The sequence below is a fragment of the Nerophis ophidion genome, linkage group LG12 (assembly GCF_033978795.1).
Source record: "Nerophis ophidion isolate RoL-2023_Sa linkage group LG12, RoL_Noph_v1.0, whole genome shotgun sequence".
Taxonomy (NCBI): domain Eukaryota; kingdom Metazoa; phylum Chordata; class Actinopteri; order Syngnathiformes; family Syngnathidae; genus Nerophis; species Nerophis ophidion.
The window spans coordinates 12330489-12347985 of NC_084622.1; the positions used below are offsets into that span (position 1 = coordinate 12330489).

Below are 17497 nucleotides of genomic sequence, written 5' to 3' on the forward strand. Positions count from 1 at the left end.
TCAAGCAGTATTTAAACCTGTGTGGGTAGCACTGGTGCAATGACACAACGGCAGTGAATAGGATGGCGGATGCGGGCATCGAACCTGGAACCATCACGTGGCTGGCAGGGCCTCTCTACAGAGCGAGCCACGCTGCCCTAAAAAGTGCACAATAGCAATTGTTGGAGCCACACAGACTATGTCGGAGACAAACACAGCTCATTAGCAATAAAGCTGCAAAAACAAAAAGCACTTTCACTTATTTCCAGCGCCAAGGCTAAATTTGGGCTAATACACTTTTACCGCACTTTTGAGACTCAATTAAAAATATGACACCTTCACTAAATTATGCAGATGTTGGGCCAGTGGGTGCTCAGCTCCTTTTTGTTTTGAAATCTGCATCTGAAGTTTATAGGATGTAAGCAATCAATGTGTGGAGACAATCTCTCAATTCTGTTAAAAGGTGCGGTTTGTAGTGGATAGATGTCCCGCCTTCTTCCCAAATCTGACAATGTAAGCTCCGCCCAATTAATACCCATGCAACTGAAGGACAGCGTTATGTTACAAAAGTATTTGGAAAAGCGTATGATCTCACTCACCAGTTCAACAGCGATATACAACCGTAGCATCTGTCTTTAAATACATCTTTTATGTCAGTGCTTTTCAACCTTTTTTGAGCCATGGCACATTTTTTTCATTAAAAAAAAAACGGAGGAACAACACCAGCAGGAAAGGTTAAAAAATGAAACTCCACAATGGTTTGGTGCCTTATTTTGAGTTTGTTGTGGTTTCCTTTGTGTAGTGCTTTAGTTCCTGCCTTGCGCTGTTATTTTGGTGACCCGTCCTGTTTTGTTGGTGTTCTCCTGTAGCAGCTTCACGCCTTCCTTTGAGTTCTATTGCACGGACCGGCTTTGTTTTCGCAATCAAGACTATTTAAGTTATGCGTACTCGATCCTTCTTTGTAAGGACATTGTTGATTGTCGTGTCATGTACGGATGTACTTTGTGAACGCCATCCCTGCTCCACACGCTGTAAGTTTTTGCTGTCGTCCAGCATTCTGTTTTAGTTGATTTTGCAGCAAGTTCAGTTTTACTTTTGTTTTACATAGCCATCCCTATCCTTCAGCGCCTTTTCCTAGTGGGACTTGCCTTTTGTAAATTTTGGTTTAAGCGTAACATACCTTTTTACCTGCACGCTGTCTCCTGCTGTGCTCTGCATATTGGGATCACAACAAACCATCCTCGACGCGCTTCGACTTCTACAAAACAATGAATTACCCGTCGCCACCTACTGACATGAAGTATTACAAGATTACCCAGCCAAGCTCTACACAGCACAGGCACTAGACAACGGCACATTATTATGATAATTCCATCCATCCATTTTCTACCACTGGCGCCTATCTCAGCTACATTCGGGCGGAAGGCGGGGTACACCCTGGACAAGTCGCCACCTCATCGCAGATTATGATAATTGATTTGCGAAATATATATTTTAGACCAATTAGGTGAAGTTGCATAATTTCCTACGGCAAACCAGACAATATCTCACGGCACACTACTGTGCCGCAGCACAGTGGTTGAAAATCATAGTTTTATGTAAATGCACAGTGATTGCCACGAATGCCAGTCAATTTACTGCGCCAAAGTGAAATTATTAACATTTTCTTTAAACAAAATTGAACTTCTAATCCTGAGAAATCTGAAAAAGTATTTTTTAAATCAGTTGTATCAAACTGCACCTTTAATTTTACAGATTAAAACAATCCTGAAGTTAAAGAATCCCTTTGAGGGCTTCAAAATGTTCACACTATAGCAAAAAAATGATGGCTTGTTTTACTGATAATCCGCCACCAAGCCGCATGCATAAAGAGATCTATGACTGCTTGTGTGTGAGAGGATCGTGTGTCTGTTATTGTGTTCTGTATCATGACCAGCAGAGGGTGCTAGAGACTGTGTCCTCCTACTTGTCTTAACTGATCCTCGTCTTATGGTGTGAGCTTTCAGCCTAAGCAGCTCTATCCAGGTGCTGCATCTGTCTGCAAAGGAACCGTAATCAACGGAGGCAGCTGGAGAGAACACAAACACACACACACACACACGCACAGACACACACAGCCCACACCCAGACAACAAGAAAAAACAACAACACAAAAACAAACAGAAGAACAGAAAAAGAACAACAGTGGATGAAGTCTGGAGCGGTGTGGGATATCTCTGTCCGAGACACAAGGATGACATTTGGGGAAAGATGGGGAGGTGTACTCTAGTCGCAGAGAGGTCGGGTAGGGGGGAGGGTAGTTGTGAAGGAGGGGGGCTTACCTCTGGATGACACAGCAGCACTACCTGAGACACCTGGAGACACACATTTAAAGTCTGCTTTTGCGTTTGGTTTTATAATCAGACATTGGTTCTAAAACTAAAACAGCTCTGTCAAAAAACTAAAGACCCAAACAAACACGATCACACGCTAAGGATTTACCTTCCGATTGCACAATAACCAGCTGATTTTGGCAGAGTTTTGCAGCTGGAGTGAGTAAAGAGACTGTACCTGAGGTGTTAGGGGAGGAGACCGGCAACACCTGTTACTTACCGTATTTTTTGGACTATAAGTCGCAGTTTTTTTCAGAGTTTGGGTGCGACATATACTCCGGAGCGACTTATTATTAACACATTACCGTAAAATATCAAATAATATTATTTATCTCATTCGCGGAAGAGACGAAGAAAATGTTAGCAATCGTCACACACGCATCAACCAATAAGAATTCGACAGGGGAGGGTCATGGCAGAAGTGCATTGAGAGTCATGGAATGCTAACTGCTACATAATATATGCTACTGCCCCAGCTATTAAAATGGATAATTTCATCATTGGCTGTAACTTATAAAAACTGAGAAGGGCTGAACCAAAATGGCACTGAAAAGAAAACCATGTACTGCAGATTACAAGCTGGACGTAGTGAAATATGCAGCAGAAAACGACAAGAGGAAGCGGCGCATACCTTTGGAGTTGGCAGAGTTGTTTAGAAGCGACATCGAGGAAGAAGATTTCATGGGATTTATCGATTAGGAGTGACAGATTGTTTGGTAAACGTATAGCGTGTTCTATATGTTATAGTTATTTGAATGACTCTTACCATAATATGTTAGGTTAACATACCAGGCACCTTCTCAGTTGGTTATTTATGCCTCATATAACGTACACTTATTCAGCCTGTTGTTCACTATTCTTTATTTATTTTAAATTGCCTTTCTAATGTCTATTTTTGGTGTTTGATTTTATCAAATAAATTCCCCCCAAAAACGCGACTTATGTATATATGTTTTTTTCCTTCTTTATTATGCATTTTCGGCCGGTGCGACGTATACTCCGGAGCGACTTATAATCCGAAAAATACGGTAAACAGGGGACTTTAAATAATGCTACCTGAGATTTTGGATGGCGGCTGAATGTTAGCGGACGGGGAATCGGCGCAGAGCTCCAGCGGGAACTGTAGCTGCTCCTCAGTCTCACTGCACACTGAAAAACACACGCGTCATTACTCAAACATGTGCTTCAACAAAAAATGTTTTTTTGTCTCAGCGTGGACCCTAAATATTAATGCTTTGTACATTTATTTTTCCTCAGCTACTACACAATTGCCACCACTGATATAACATGTTTGCAGATGTCAAAGTCTCAAAATTCACCCCAAAAAATGTCTGACTGTTCCAAATGTAAACACCATGAGGCATGTACCAAATAAAAACATCTACACTGCAAAAACTGAAATCTAACTAAGATTGGACATCTCAAATAAGGGTCATATTTGCTTATTTTCTGTCTGATAAGATAATTCTTCTCACTAAGCATATTTTATGTGAGAGTGTTTTACTTGTTTTAAGTGTTTTGGTCCTAAATGATCTCAGTAAGATATTACATCTTGTTGCTGAGATGGGATGAGTCAAACATGCTTAGAACTAGAACATCAAGTGTTGCAAAGCTGTGTCATCAACACAATTACAAGTACAAAACAACTTTTTTAAAGTAATCATTTCTTATTTCAAGCATGAAAAAAAATAATGATGCCGAGCGCATATCATTATGTCAAGATAATGGCACTAGCATTTACTTCATTTAATCAATCAATTAATCAATCAATGTTTATTTATATAGCCCTAAATCACAAGTGTCTCAAAGGGCTGCATAAGCCACAACGACATCCTCGGTTCAGAGCCCAAATAAGGATAAGGATAACCTCACAACCCAGTGGGACGTCAATGTGAATGACTATGAGAAACCTTGGAGAGGACCACAGATGTGGACGTCGAGTGGGTCTAACATAATATTGTGAAAGTCCAGTCCATAGTGGATCCAACATAATGGTTGGACTGCAGTCCATGGTGGGGCCAGGAGGAGACCATCCCGAGCGGAGAAAGGTTAGCATATTTAAGAATATTTTTCAACATATTGAGCAAAAAAAGAAAAGTCCACTTGTTATTAGTGAGAATATACTTATTTTAAGGTATTTTGGAGTTCATTGAGGTTAGCTAATTTGACTTGTTTTGGAAAGTCTTGACAAGCCAACTGTTCTTGTTCTATTGGCAGATCATTTTGCTTAGTTCAAATAAAAATACCCCTCATTTTTGTATTTTTTTTTTCTTGTTTTTGAACACTGACTTGTTGCAGTGTAAAGTTGCACAAACAAAATCCTCTGTAATTTGACACCTCGGCTAAGTGAGTTTGCTTTCCTTTGGCTGATTTGTGTTTTTCATGGATGCCACTAATGGTACTATACAGCAGTGTTTTCAACCAGATCCAGTCTTGTGTGCCGTGGGAGATGATCTAATTTCACCTATTTGGGTTACAAATATTTTTTGCTAACCAGTAATTACAGTCTGCAAATGATGTGTTGTTGGGTGTCGGTGCTGTCTAGAGCTCGGCAGAGTAACCGTGTAATACTCTTCCATTTCAGTAGGTGGCAGCAAGTAGCTAATTGCTTTGTAGATGTCGGAAACAGCGAGAGGCAGCGTACAGGTAAAAAGGTATCTAATGCTTATACCAAAGGTGAGTGCCCCTAAAAAAGGCAATGAAGCTTAGGGAGGGCTATGCAGAACAAGACCAAAACTGAACTGACTTCAAAGTGAACAAAAACAGAATGCTGGACGACAGCAAAGACTTACTGTGGAGCAAAGATGGCGTCCACAAAGTACATCCGAACATGACAATCAACAATGTCCCCACAAAGAAGGATAAAAACAACTGAAATATTCTTGATTGCTAGAACAAAGTAGAAACGGGAAATATCACTCAAAGGAAGACATGAACGGCGTGGCGCAGTGGAAGAGTGGCCGTGCGCAACCCGAGGGTCCCTGGTTCAAATCCCACCTAGTACCAACCTCGTCACGTCCTTTGTGTCCTGAGCAAGACACTTCACCCTTGCTCCTGATGGGTGCTGGTTGGCGCCTTGCATGGCAGCTCCCTCCATCAGTGTGTGAATGTGTGTGTGAATGGGTAAATGTGGAAGTAGTGTCAAAGCGCTTTGAGTACCTTGAAGGTAGAAAAGCGCTATACAAGTACAACCCATTTATCATTTATGAAACTGCTACAGGAAACTACAACAAAAGAGAAAACGCCACCAAAATAGGAGCGCAAGACAAGTAAAACACTACACAGGAAAATAGCAAAAAACTCAAAATAAGTCACAACAGTACACCTACTTTGAGACAAGAGCTATATTGATGCATACTTGGTTATGCTTTAAAGTCATATCCAACAATTGCGACGACGACTTTTTACTGTCAACCGAGTTTCATTTTTAAATAATTTCTGCTGGTGGTGAGCCTCCGCATTTTTTCAACGCAAAAAATGTGCCTCGGCTCAAAAAAGGTTGAAAAACACTGCTATACTTGACCTAACTTCTTTTTACACTTTTTCCTTAAAATACGAGTACAGTTCATAAGTGATCATTTAAATGTTGGTCATTTCCTATGGGGATAACAGTTTTAAAATATGTACAAATAGAATGTTTAACCGCTGCCCTTATTGAATTGTATTCCAATGAATGTATATTTCGGAAGCCTTCAAAAAGTTGAAAGCGTATGAAATAGGTTGAATAGATATACGGGAACCACTAAGAAAACACTATTTGATTGTGATTTTGGACAGACAGTATTACATTTTCTTCAAAAACCTAAACGACCTTTTACTTCCACTCATCACTTCAAGTACTAACTAACCTTTGGCGATGGGCTTTTCTGCAGTCTTCTCCTGGGTCTGGTCCGTGTCAAACGTCATGGCAACCGCCGTCACGGCAACCTGGGAGGCAGAGGACCACGGCGGTGAGGGCTCGAGGAGTAGAGAAAAGACATGAAGCGAGGAACATGCCGAGGACGCTTACCTGTATAAGTTCTTCTTCGGGTACTGCCACAGTGAAGTTGAGATGACAAATACAGCAGGGGATCATAGAGCGCAACTTGAAGTAAAAACTCTGAAATAAACACAGAAATTAAGTACAGAAGGCAAATATCAGTATAAGAGTTTAGCACCTTGTTGTACTTACCTTCAGCAGGTTCTCACACAGGTCAGTGAAAATCTTGTTCAAGCCTTGATTGGTGAGATTGGCATGACTCAACCTTAAGACTCTCACTGATGTAAACATCTAAGAAACGGCAACAGAAACATCCTCTTATTCATAACAATACAAGAAGAATTTGGCATTTAAGAAAATAACGATTTAATTGACACTGTCATAAACACTTAATGGTCCCTAGGGTGTGAATGTTGTCTGTCTATCTGTGTTGGCCCTGCGATGAGAGGGCGACTTGTCAAGGGTGTACACCCCCTTCCGCCCAAATGCAGCTGAGATAGGCTCCAGCACCTCTCGAGACCCCGAAAGGGACAAGCGGTAGAAAACGGATGGATCATAACCACTTTAATAAACACATTATTTGACAAATACGTACAACACTGTATGTATCCATCCATCCAATTTCTACCGAGGTCGCGGGGGGTGCTGGAGGCTATCTCAGCTGCATTCGGGCGGAAGGCAGGGTACACCCTGGACAAGTCGCCACCTCATCACAGGGCCAACACAGTGTACAGTGGAAATTGATTTAATTGGTTTTTGGTTTCATGACCCATCGCTGGGTCAAGGCTTGGTTTATGTTTTTGTGTTTGTCTTTTCTTAGTTAAATTCTAATTTATTCCCAGTCCCACTTGGTCTCTTTTGTTTACGTTCCGTTGCATGGGTTGCTTAGAGTATGTACTTTGTGATTAGTATTTTCACCTGTGGGGTAGTAATCGCGCCCCTTATTCGAAATTTTTTGTTCGCTACTAGCGACTGTCTAAGTTTATGTTCCAGGTAGGGCTGCTCGATATATGGATATACTAGATATATCGCAAGTTTGTCTCTGTGCGATATAGAAAATGACTATAAAATGATACTCGAGTATACGTTCTCACGCAGTTGCTTTTAGCAGCGGGCTTTAAACTGCATGCGTTTGTCTCTCCTTCTCACAGAAACATAAAACAAGCGCACCTTCTTACATACGTCACATGTGCAACGTCATACGCCCTTGCCCAGCAGAGAGGTAGCGACATGGTAACGTTAGCTGTGATGCTAGCGGAGTGTTGCGGGTGGTAATACGAGATAGAGAAGGTGCCAATCTGGTAACAAATGGAGGAAGAATTAATTCCCCAAGAAAAACAGCAGGGGGTCCATCGCCTGGCGGTGGTTTGGCTTCAAGCGGGAATATGTTGAACATTTATGCGGCAGAAGTGTCGCTACAAAAAGTAGCAGCACTGCTAATATGTAGCATCATTTGAAAAGTCACCCGCGAGAGAATGAAGAGTGCTTGAAACTCCACGTCAACATCTCCATTCGGTGCCACACCCACAAAATGCCCAAGCAACCATTTCCACATCAACACCGTAGGACATACACGATTTGATTTCCTATTATGCAGCTAATTTTTATTTGACACTTATTGAAATATCTTGTGTGACATCATTCACAAAAGTGCACTTTGTTTTAAACTATTGTAGTGCACTTTAATTTAGCGTTGTTTTGATATGTCATCTTAGTGACATCATGCACAAAGGTGCACTTTGTTTTAAACCAGTGGTTCTAAACCTTTTTTCAGTGATGTACCCCCTGTGAACATTTTTTTAATTCAAGTACCCCCTAATCCGAGCAAAGCTTTATTGGTGGAAAAAAAGAGATAAAGAAGTAAAATACAGCACTATTTCGCCAGTTTCTGATTTATTAAAAACATTGTAAAACAGAGCAAATATTGCTCATTTGTAGTGGTCTTTCTTGAACTATTTGGAAAAAAAGACATAAAAATAACTAAAAACGTGTTGAAAAATAAACAAATGATTCAATTATAAATAAAGATTTCTACAGATAGAAGTATACATCAACTTAAAGTGCCCTCTTCGGGGATTGTAATAGAGATCCATCTGGATTCATCAACTTCATTCTAAACATTTCTTCACAAAAAAAGAAATCTTTAACATCAATATTTATAGAACATTTCCACAAAAAAATCTAGCTGTCAACACTGAATATTGTGTTGTTGTATTTCTTTTCACAGTTTATGAACTTACATTCATATTGTGTTGAAGTGTTATTCAATAAATATATTTATAAAGGATTTCTGAATTGTTGCTATTTTTAGAATATTAAAAAAAAAATCTCAGCACCCCTTTGCATACCTTCAAGTACCCCCAGGGGTACGCGTACCCCCATTTGAGAACCACTGTTTTAAACTATTGTAGTGGAGTTCTGTACAAAAAGTGCACTTTTATTTAGTGTTGTTTTGATATGTCATCTTAGTGACATCATGCACTAAAGTGCACTAATAGCTTGTAAAATTTCTCTGACAATCTTGCATTCTGTTTTGAAATGACATGTTTGTGCTACTTCTTAATAACGGTTTAATAAATACACATTTTGTTATTTCCCTCTCTGCATAAAAGTTTAAAATGAGCGTGTATCAATGCAGAAGAATGTTTTAATGTAGACACATAGAATCATCATACTGCTGTGATTAAATGGATCAAGTGTTCATTCAAGGCTAAGGCAAAATATCGCTATATATATCGTGTATCACGATATGGCCTTAAAATATAGAGATATTAATAAAAGGCCATATCGCCCAGCCCTAGTTCCAGGCTATGCAAATTTTAACTTTTGTACTAGACTTCGCCTGCACTCCTAGTGACAATCGCTGTGTTGTTAATAATCTAGAAAAGTACATGCTGAGGTCTTCAACTGTACATGACCAATGCATCTTTCTGAAGACAGACCTGTACTCCTGAAGTCCAGTTATAAATCCCAGGCATGATCTCAGTGTTGCAGCTGTGGAAACCTAATGACAAGTTGGTGCGCAGGGATTTTACGACAAATATTGGCCTTGTACACTTGAAAATGTGGATGAATAAAGAGTTGACATACCACAGGGAGGAGAGGCGTCTGTGAGAAGGGAGTGAATATCCTCCACAGCATCAGTGTCATCAATCTACAGCCATCAATCACAGACATCAGTTCAACTCTACCTTAAAGTCAAAGTATTGCCTTAATACAAAAAGCACACACCTCTAGCACAAAAGCATCCTTCTTGCCGTGAGAGAGGTCCAGTTCTGACAGTTCGTCTGAGCTTTCAGAGTGGGAGCGGAACAGTCGGTTTCTTTGTTTGGGCTCAGGGATCGGAGAGCCCACCAGTTCCTCTATGGGATCCTACAGGTGAAAGGGACAAAACAGCTGAAACTGGGCCTGACAATAACAATAAGGTGTATACCGTGTAATGTTAATAACACGCCACATGCCCACATACCACCTTCACTCACGCACGGCTGGTGTTAATTTGAAGGGTGTCACACTTACACACCATGAACACGTACACAGTAGGCACATATCAGTGACGTGCTGTCAGGGGAGGCCAGTGAGGCCGTGCCTCACCTGCCACCAGGTGGCTTAACCATGAGATGTTCCAAAACAAAGTAATAAAAAAAAACAAGTTCTAATATTTATTTTTTGGTTTATGCTTTCTATGTGATTTTGGTGTGGTTCCTGTATATTTGATCATTTTCATGGTCAAAATCGTGGGAATTCCATGTTTCCTGATCAAAACAATGCAGCAGATGAGGAGTAAGGCAGACGCAGGCGGTGCCTCCACGGCTACAAACAGTGTGTATTGGGCATGTGCGTGCGAGGGGCCGCATGCTTGTTGCCACATGGAAAAGGAAGGTCTTGAGGCAGCAAGTACCTCTGCCTCAAGGTAGGGGGCGATATATTGTCAACTTGCAGTTCAATGCCTCAGCAGTACTCTGACTCGCCACACTGGGAGAAGCGGGGGCGCTCAAGCTAGCAGACACAGGTCTCTCCAGCGGAAGCCAGCATTTTTTTCTTTTCTTTTCTTTTTTTAACTGTATTTTTATAACAAACATGGCATTTTTATTAGAGTACGCCATCGTTTGTGGGGGGTTTTGTCAGATGCAAAAATATTTTATTTAATTTCTTGGAATGAAATTGAATTAAATGACCGTTTCTGCCAATATGGAGGATTATATACTGTATCCAAGGTGAAATACTTCTCTAAACTGGACTTTAAGACAAAATTAATGCGATCATACAAAGTACGTTTTCATGGAGGATTGCTATTTCTGCTTCAGATACAAATACAGAAAGGTAAGACACACTCACAATACTTGATATATTTTGTTAAAAGCAAATGGGACCAAAAAGTATTTAATAACAACTTTATCAAATACTTTTTTGACCCACTTATCTTATCATGATATCATTATAATGTTTTTATGAAAGCGAATAACTCCCTTTTTTTTCCTGTAACTCTAATGTGCAACCTAAATCAACAATGACTAGAGCTGCACAAAAAAAAAAAGTATGTATGCCTCACCTGGTGTTTAGTTCACCGCACGTCACTGACACATGTATGGTCATCGTAAACAAATACAAATGAGTCAACACAGGCTCAAGCCCCTCCCTCCCATTGAACAGGTGGGTTACATGTCGGCTTGCTCCCAAACGTCCCCGGTTAAAAAGGGCTGTCACACACAGTTGAGGGGTTGTAGTGTTGTGATTAACAAGAGTAAAGCATTTGCCATGCGCTACCGTTTCCCACGGCAATCAGTACCATGTTTATGTCGCTGAGCACCTCTGGGTCCAGGGTAAATAATTTCTTTAACAACCAAAGAGAAATAACAGGGGTAAGTGTATCAGGATGTACAAAAGAACATATGTACACATCACACATTGGATTGCAATTCTTGAACAAAAATGATGCCACAAAAAATAACAGACAGTTCTCATCAAATGTGTGTGTGGTAGTTGTTGTGTATCCATTACCTCAATTCTTCAACCACTAAGTAAACTTTGTCAGTGTAGATGAGCTCGCAAACCAACGATATGCTGCAAGAACTTCACTAAATAGATAGTCTGTGCTACCTTCAAGGTTTAGCATGCTGGCAAAGCATTTTCCTTTCCTTAAGTTAAGTGTGCAAATAGGTTTATTGTTGATATTAAAAATAAATTGCTCTGCTTTAATTTTGACAACACATGTGGTAATTTGTATGTTCCCGTTTAGGGTTTTGTGCTGCCGATTTCAATCATCCATGAGTGAGATCGGACGTTTCCAATACCGATCACATGTAAAAAAAAAAAAATTATATTTTTCTATTTATTTATGGTAAGTGCTATAGACACTGTAACAATAACACAATATTTAAACTACCGTATTTTTCGGAGTATGAGTCGCTCCGGAGTATAAGTCGCACCTGCCGAAAATGCACAAAGAAGAAAAAAAAAAAACCATATATAAGTCGCACTGGAGTACAAGTCACATTTTTGGGGGAAATTTATTTGATAAAACCCAACACCAAGAATAGACATTTGAAAGGCAATTTAAAATAAATAAAGAATAGTGAGCAACAGGCTGAATAAGTGTACGTTACATGACGCATGAATAACCAACTGAGAAGGTGCCTGGTATGTTAACGTAACATTTTATGGTAAGAGTCATTCAAACAACTATAACATATAGAACATGCTATACGTTTACCTAACAATCTGTCACTCCTAATCGATAAATCCCATGAAATCTTATACGTGTAGTCTCTTACATCAATGAGCTAAATAATATTTGATATTTTACGGTAATGTGTTAATAATTTCACACATAAGTCACTCCTGAGTATAAGTCACACCCCTGGTCAAACTATGAAAAGAACTGCGACTTATAGTCCGAAAAATACGGTAGTTCATTAATCTATTATACTACATGTGATAGTATGAGCAACACACAGTCAATAGTACGCAATAACCAAACAAAAGCAAAAAATACTATCTGCTACTCTTTTGAATCGTTTGGTTTTTGCCCTCAAAGTCCTCCAGTTTCCAGAGAATTACTCCCTGAAATTGTAAAAAATAAAAAAAAAACAACAAACACATTTTTTTTGCCAAAATAAAATAATCGACCTAATCCTTCTAGTATCGATCATATACTGATACTATCTTTGGTAAAGTTTACTAAGTACGTATTTCTTGGTATTGTTTCTAACTACCTTAGCAGCTAGCTTAGCTATTAGCATGCCTGCTTCTGCTTGCCCTTGGTGTGTTAGATGTTTAACCTTGTTCTCCAGTGATAATGCTACTTGATAATGATACTTAAGAAATGCAGTTTATTTACTCAATCGTTTATCTATATAGCCCTAAATCACAACTGTCTCAAAGGGCTGTAATAGAGGTGATTATTTTCAACTAAGGGGAACGCTCCACACTGTGTACGGAGTCAAATAATTAGCTGCAAGGGGGACTAAAAATAAATAGTGTCAGCCAGAGGTAATTGGCGTTTGGGATCGTTATTAAATACTTTTTGACGAAAATAAGCTGAAGCTGGTCGGTGTAGAAAAGGTTAAGTAATACAATTATTTTCAAAACATTCTTGACAAACCTTTTAAGGCTGTTTTTTTCTTTACAAACAACTGTCCATGTTAATCCTTTTTGTAAAGGCTGTTTTTGTTCAACTTCAGAGATTCCACTGTATGCTGAACATTTTTAATGCAGTGTTTTTCAACCTTTTTTGAGCCAAGGCACCTTTTTTGCATTGAAAAAATCCAGAGGCACACCACCAGCAGAAATCATTAAAAAACAAAACTCAGTTGAAAGTAAAACGTTGTTGTCGCAATTGTTGGATATGACTTAAAAGCATAACCAAGCATGCATCAATATAGCTCTTGTCTCAAAGTAGGTGTATGGTCACCACCTGTCACATCACACCCTGACTTATTTGGACTTTTTTGCTGTTTTCCTGTGTGTAGTGTTTTAGTTCTTGTCTTGCGCTCCTGTTTCAGTGGCTTTTTCTCTTTTTTTGGTATTTTCCTTTAGCACTTTCATGTCTTCCTTTTGAGCGATATTTCCCGCATCTACTTAGTTTTAGCAATCCAGAATATTTTAGTTGTTTTTATCCTTCTTTGTGGGGACATTGTTGATTGTCATGTCATGTTCGGATGTACATTGTGCACGCCATCTTTGCTCCACAGTAAGTCTTTGCTGTCGTCCAGCATTCTGTTTTTGTTTACTTTGTAGCCCGTTGTTTTAGTTTTGTTCTGCTTAACCTTCCCTAAGCTTCAATGCCTTTTCTTAGGGGCACTCACCTTTGGTTTAAGCATTAGATACCTTTTTACCTGTACGGTGGCTTCCGCTATTTCTGACATCTACAAAGCAAATAGCTACCTGCTGCCACCTACTGATATGGAAGAGTATTACAGGGTTACTCTGCCGAGCTCTAAACAGCACCGACACACAACAACAGCACATCATTTGCAGACTATAATTACTGGTTTGCAAAAAATATTTTTAACCCAAATAGGTGAAATTAGATAATATCTCACGGCACACTGCTGTGCCGCGGCCCAGTGGTTGAAAAACACTGCCTTAATGTAATGATGAAAATGCCTAATGGACAACAGAATGAAATGTTGGCATAGCTTTAACTGTATGTTGCTGCGTTACTCATTCTGCAACCTGAGAAACATTAACCATCCATCCATTTGAATTGCAATTACCGTCACAAAAAAGAAGGGCTTTACTGAATGCTGCTAAATTAAATTATTTCAATATCCACTACAGAGAAAATGTGTCATCATAATAAATGTTTGGCTGTGATTATTACTGACTCTTAATGCAGGTGTCGTGCATCTCACCGGAGGAGTGATTTGATAGAGCTCTTTGTTTTTTCCTATAGTGTCATTGATCCTTTTCTGGATTGTCAAAATGTGGTGCTCGTTGTTCAGGTCACCCGGAGTCTTCCCGGCGATCTGAATGCCTCCTGGTGCAGGCAGGGCAGTTAGGTACACACCTGTGGCAGACTACACATGCATGTTTTAAAACAGCCGCAAGCATGCAAATCACCAGTTTGCATTATTAATTTAAAAAAATGTGGACTTACAGCGAGACCGAGCAGCATGTTCTCTCCCATACTGATTTGTATGTGAAGGCCAAACAGGGCGTTCATGCTACGCAGCTTCAGCTTGTTCATCAACTGAGTGTGTAGTTCGTACTCCATAAAAGGAAGCAGGTTGGAGATGGCCGTCGCATTGACTTCCCCCTGGGCTCGCTTTTTCAGGCGGCACAGTCTGCAAGGCAACAAGCGGGCATTTACTTGCTTTGGTGGTTGGCCTTCCTACTCGACTGCATCTCAGTGCCACGTTTCATACCTTGCCTGAATGAGACATCCTTTCCCTGTGACAGCCGCTTCTGATGGCAGATCAACTGTTGTGAACAGAACATCCGGGACCTTGCAATAACAAGACCGATCACGACAAATAATTAATTACATTTCCCACTAACAAGTTGCACGAATCACTGGGAAAAACAAATATAGCACTGGAAACCTTTTGTCGTCTGCAGAGGTAACAATACGTGAGCTGGGCGGGAAAGGGCATGTTGAACTCATCGTAGGGTATGTGACAGAAGCCACAACTCGGAGGAGCCGGTTCCTCGAACCTGCAAGACACAATTTGGTGTCAGACCTAGGGTTGCAAAATTCCGGGAATATTCAAAGTTGGAAACTTTCCATGGGAATTAATGGGAATAATTTACAATGCTAGAGCTTGCAGCTTGATTATTGGCTAAAACAACCTAATTTAATGCAAATTCAGTTGAATTTCAACCCTTCACTGTGCATTCCTCCATCACATGTGCAGTGTATTCTTCCAGCCCATGCCCGGACAATTTAATGCAAATTCAGTTGAATTTTAACCCCTTCTGTGCATTCCTCCAGCACATGTGCAGTGTATTCTTCCAGCACATGCCCAGATCATTCCCAGCATGCTACACACTACAGGAGGGCTATTGAGGCCACACTAGTATTTGAGCCAAATAACTTCATCCAGTCAGGTAAGTGTTGATGACATTATTGGGGTAAATATATTTGATCTATGGTATTTAAGTGTAATAGAGGTGTAATAGCTTGTTACTGTATGACTGTACACTACTCCAGCAGACTTCCACTCAAGCCAGCTAGCTGTTCCTGTACTTGTTAAAGGATTTTGGGGCCAATATCTCTAGCTAGGTTTATGTACCACCATAGATTCATAATGAGCCGAAAATATTTCTCCGATAGCAGTTATGCTAATTTTCTCTATGTTAAATCCCATTTGTTTATTCTAACAACGTTAGAGATCCGAATTGACCTTTTTTGTGATGTGTAAAGTTCAACGAGCAAATACTAAATGAAAAGGTGTAGTTTCTTCTGCCTTCTGTTCCGCTAGCCATTCTGTTGTCATACAAGAATGTAGGTTAGTTTTTTTATAGCATGCTGATTGACTGTTCATTTATACATTAAGCTTATTTATATTCATTTGTCCATCAGTAAAATATTTTTAAAGACTATTCTAATTGTTTTGCTGACTATTTATATCTGTGTGTGGCATTGCATTAGTCTTTTTCAAGCTTCTCATCTTATTCTACAGAATAAGATGGACGGTATTCAACTTTGAATAATCAAAACATGGTCAAAATTTCCAAACCTCCTGAGCTTAACTTCACGTGGTAAATTTCTGGAAATTTACCGTAAACTTTCCACCCCTAGTCAGACCACACTACTCTTTCCAATTACCATATTTCCTTGAATCGCCACAAGACATATAGTATGCGCCTGCCTTGAATTACTGCCGGGTCAAACTCGCTTCCCAAAATAATTAGCGCATGCTTAGTATTACCGCCTGGTCAAACTCATGACGTCACGAGTGACACTTCCCCTGTCATCATTTTCAAAATGGAGGAGGCTGATTTCAATACCGGTAATTTGAAATCACATAAAGGGAAGAAGATTAAGAGCTAATCAGTAGGATTTAAGGGCCAAGCTTACATCACAGTCAAATTTTTACTGCATACCTTTGGTAAGTGCCGGAGTGAGAAGAGGCTTTAAAATAATTAGTGCATACTTACTTTTACCACATGCCTTTGGTAATCGCAGGAGTGAGAAGAGGTTTTAAATTAATTAGCGCCCCGGCGGCAATTCAAGGAAATATGGTAGTAAATTTGCCTATTTACTCTCACAATACACTTTGTAATGTAAACATGCGCAATCTAATTAGATTCACAAATGCCAAACTCTGGAAGGGGGTCTCATTAGATTGTGCAGGTGTGCTTAATGCGCCAATCTCTGGATGGAGACAACCTGTGTTCTGTGCTTCCAAGGTCCAAACAGCCTTCACGCATGTAGCGAGGATTCAAGATGGCTGCTGTGCCAGATGCTGACAGGATACACACCTCCTCGCTGCATTAAGGGAGACAGAAACAATGGAGAAAAGTTCAGTGTGTTTCCTGGTTTGCGCCAGTCACATCTGAATGACCACATATAGTGACCTCCGCTCTAATAGACACAATTATTCATCAGATGTATTGTCTACTGGAACAAATTAGGACAATACTACTTTTTTGGTAGGTGGCTATGGCTCTGCATCGCCCACGCGGGACTTGCTTCGCTGCTCGGGCCTCATTGAAATTGCGGTTTATTCTTTTCTAGAGCTCGGCAGAGTAACCGTGTAATACTTTTCCATATCACTAGGTGGCAGCAGGTAGATAATTGGTTTGTCGATGTTGGGAACATGGTTTGTTGTGATCACAATATGCAGGCAAAAGCGGGAGGCAATGTGCAGGTAAAAAGGTATCTAACGCTTTAAACCAAAAATAAACAAAAGGTGAGTGCCGCTAAGAAAAGGCATTGAAGCTTAGGGATGGCTATGCAAAATTAAACTAAAACTGAACTTGCTGCAAAGTAAACAAAAACAAAAGGCAAAGACTTACAGCGCGTGGAGCAGACGGTGTCCACAAAGTACATCCGTACATGACATGACAATCAGCAATGTCCCACCACACAAAGAAGGATAGTGTCCGCACAACTTAAATAGATTTGATTGCCAAAACAAAGCAGGTGCGGGGAATAATCTTCAAGGAAAACATGAAACTGCTACAGGAAAAGCCACCAGAATTAAAGATATTATACATA

At 40.0% G+C, this 17497-nt stretch overlaps 1 protein-coding gene across 17 annotated transcripts in view; it reads right to left on the bottom strand.

Annotated features, from left to right (window-relative positions):
• The window catches only part of c2cd5 (C2 calcium dependent domain containing 5), a 68459-nt gene that overhangs the window by 7195 nt on the left and 43767 nt on the right, over positions 1–17497 (bottom strand). For 7 of the 17 annotated variants that reach the window (XM_061916830.1, XM_061916829.1, XM_061916841.1 and 4 more), the window contains 16 exons: positions 16667–16765; positions 14877–14988; positions 14700–14779; positions 14432–14618; positions 14187–14351; positions 11120–11164; positions 9562–9702; positions 9421–9484; positions 9273–9334; positions 6523–6621; positions 6361–6450; positions 6200–6278; positions 3408–3500; positions 2461–2523; positions 2301–2333; positions 1946–2047 (listed from right to left, as the gene is read on the bottom strand). In XM_061916830.1, the coding sequence (XP_061772814.1) occupies positions 1946–2047; positions 2301–2333; positions 2461–2523; positions 3408–3500; positions 6200–6278; positions 6361–6450; positions 6523–6621; positions 9273–9334; positions 9421–9484; positions 9562–9702; positions 11120–11164; positions 14187–14351; positions 14432–14618; positions 14700–14779; positions 14877–14988; positions 16667–16765 (1514 nt within the window). The remainder of the gene's footprint in view (positions 1–1945; positions 2048–2300; positions 2334–2460; positions 2524–3407; positions 3501–6199; positions 6279–6360; positions 6451–6522; positions 6622–9272; positions 9335–9420; positions 9485–9561; positions 9703–11119; positions 11165–14186; positions 14352–14431; positions 14619–14699; positions 14780–14876; positions 14989–16666; positions 16766–17497) is intronic. The other 10 variants (XM_061916833.1, XM_061916835.1, XM_061916844.1 and 7 more) reach the window with 6 other exon arrangements.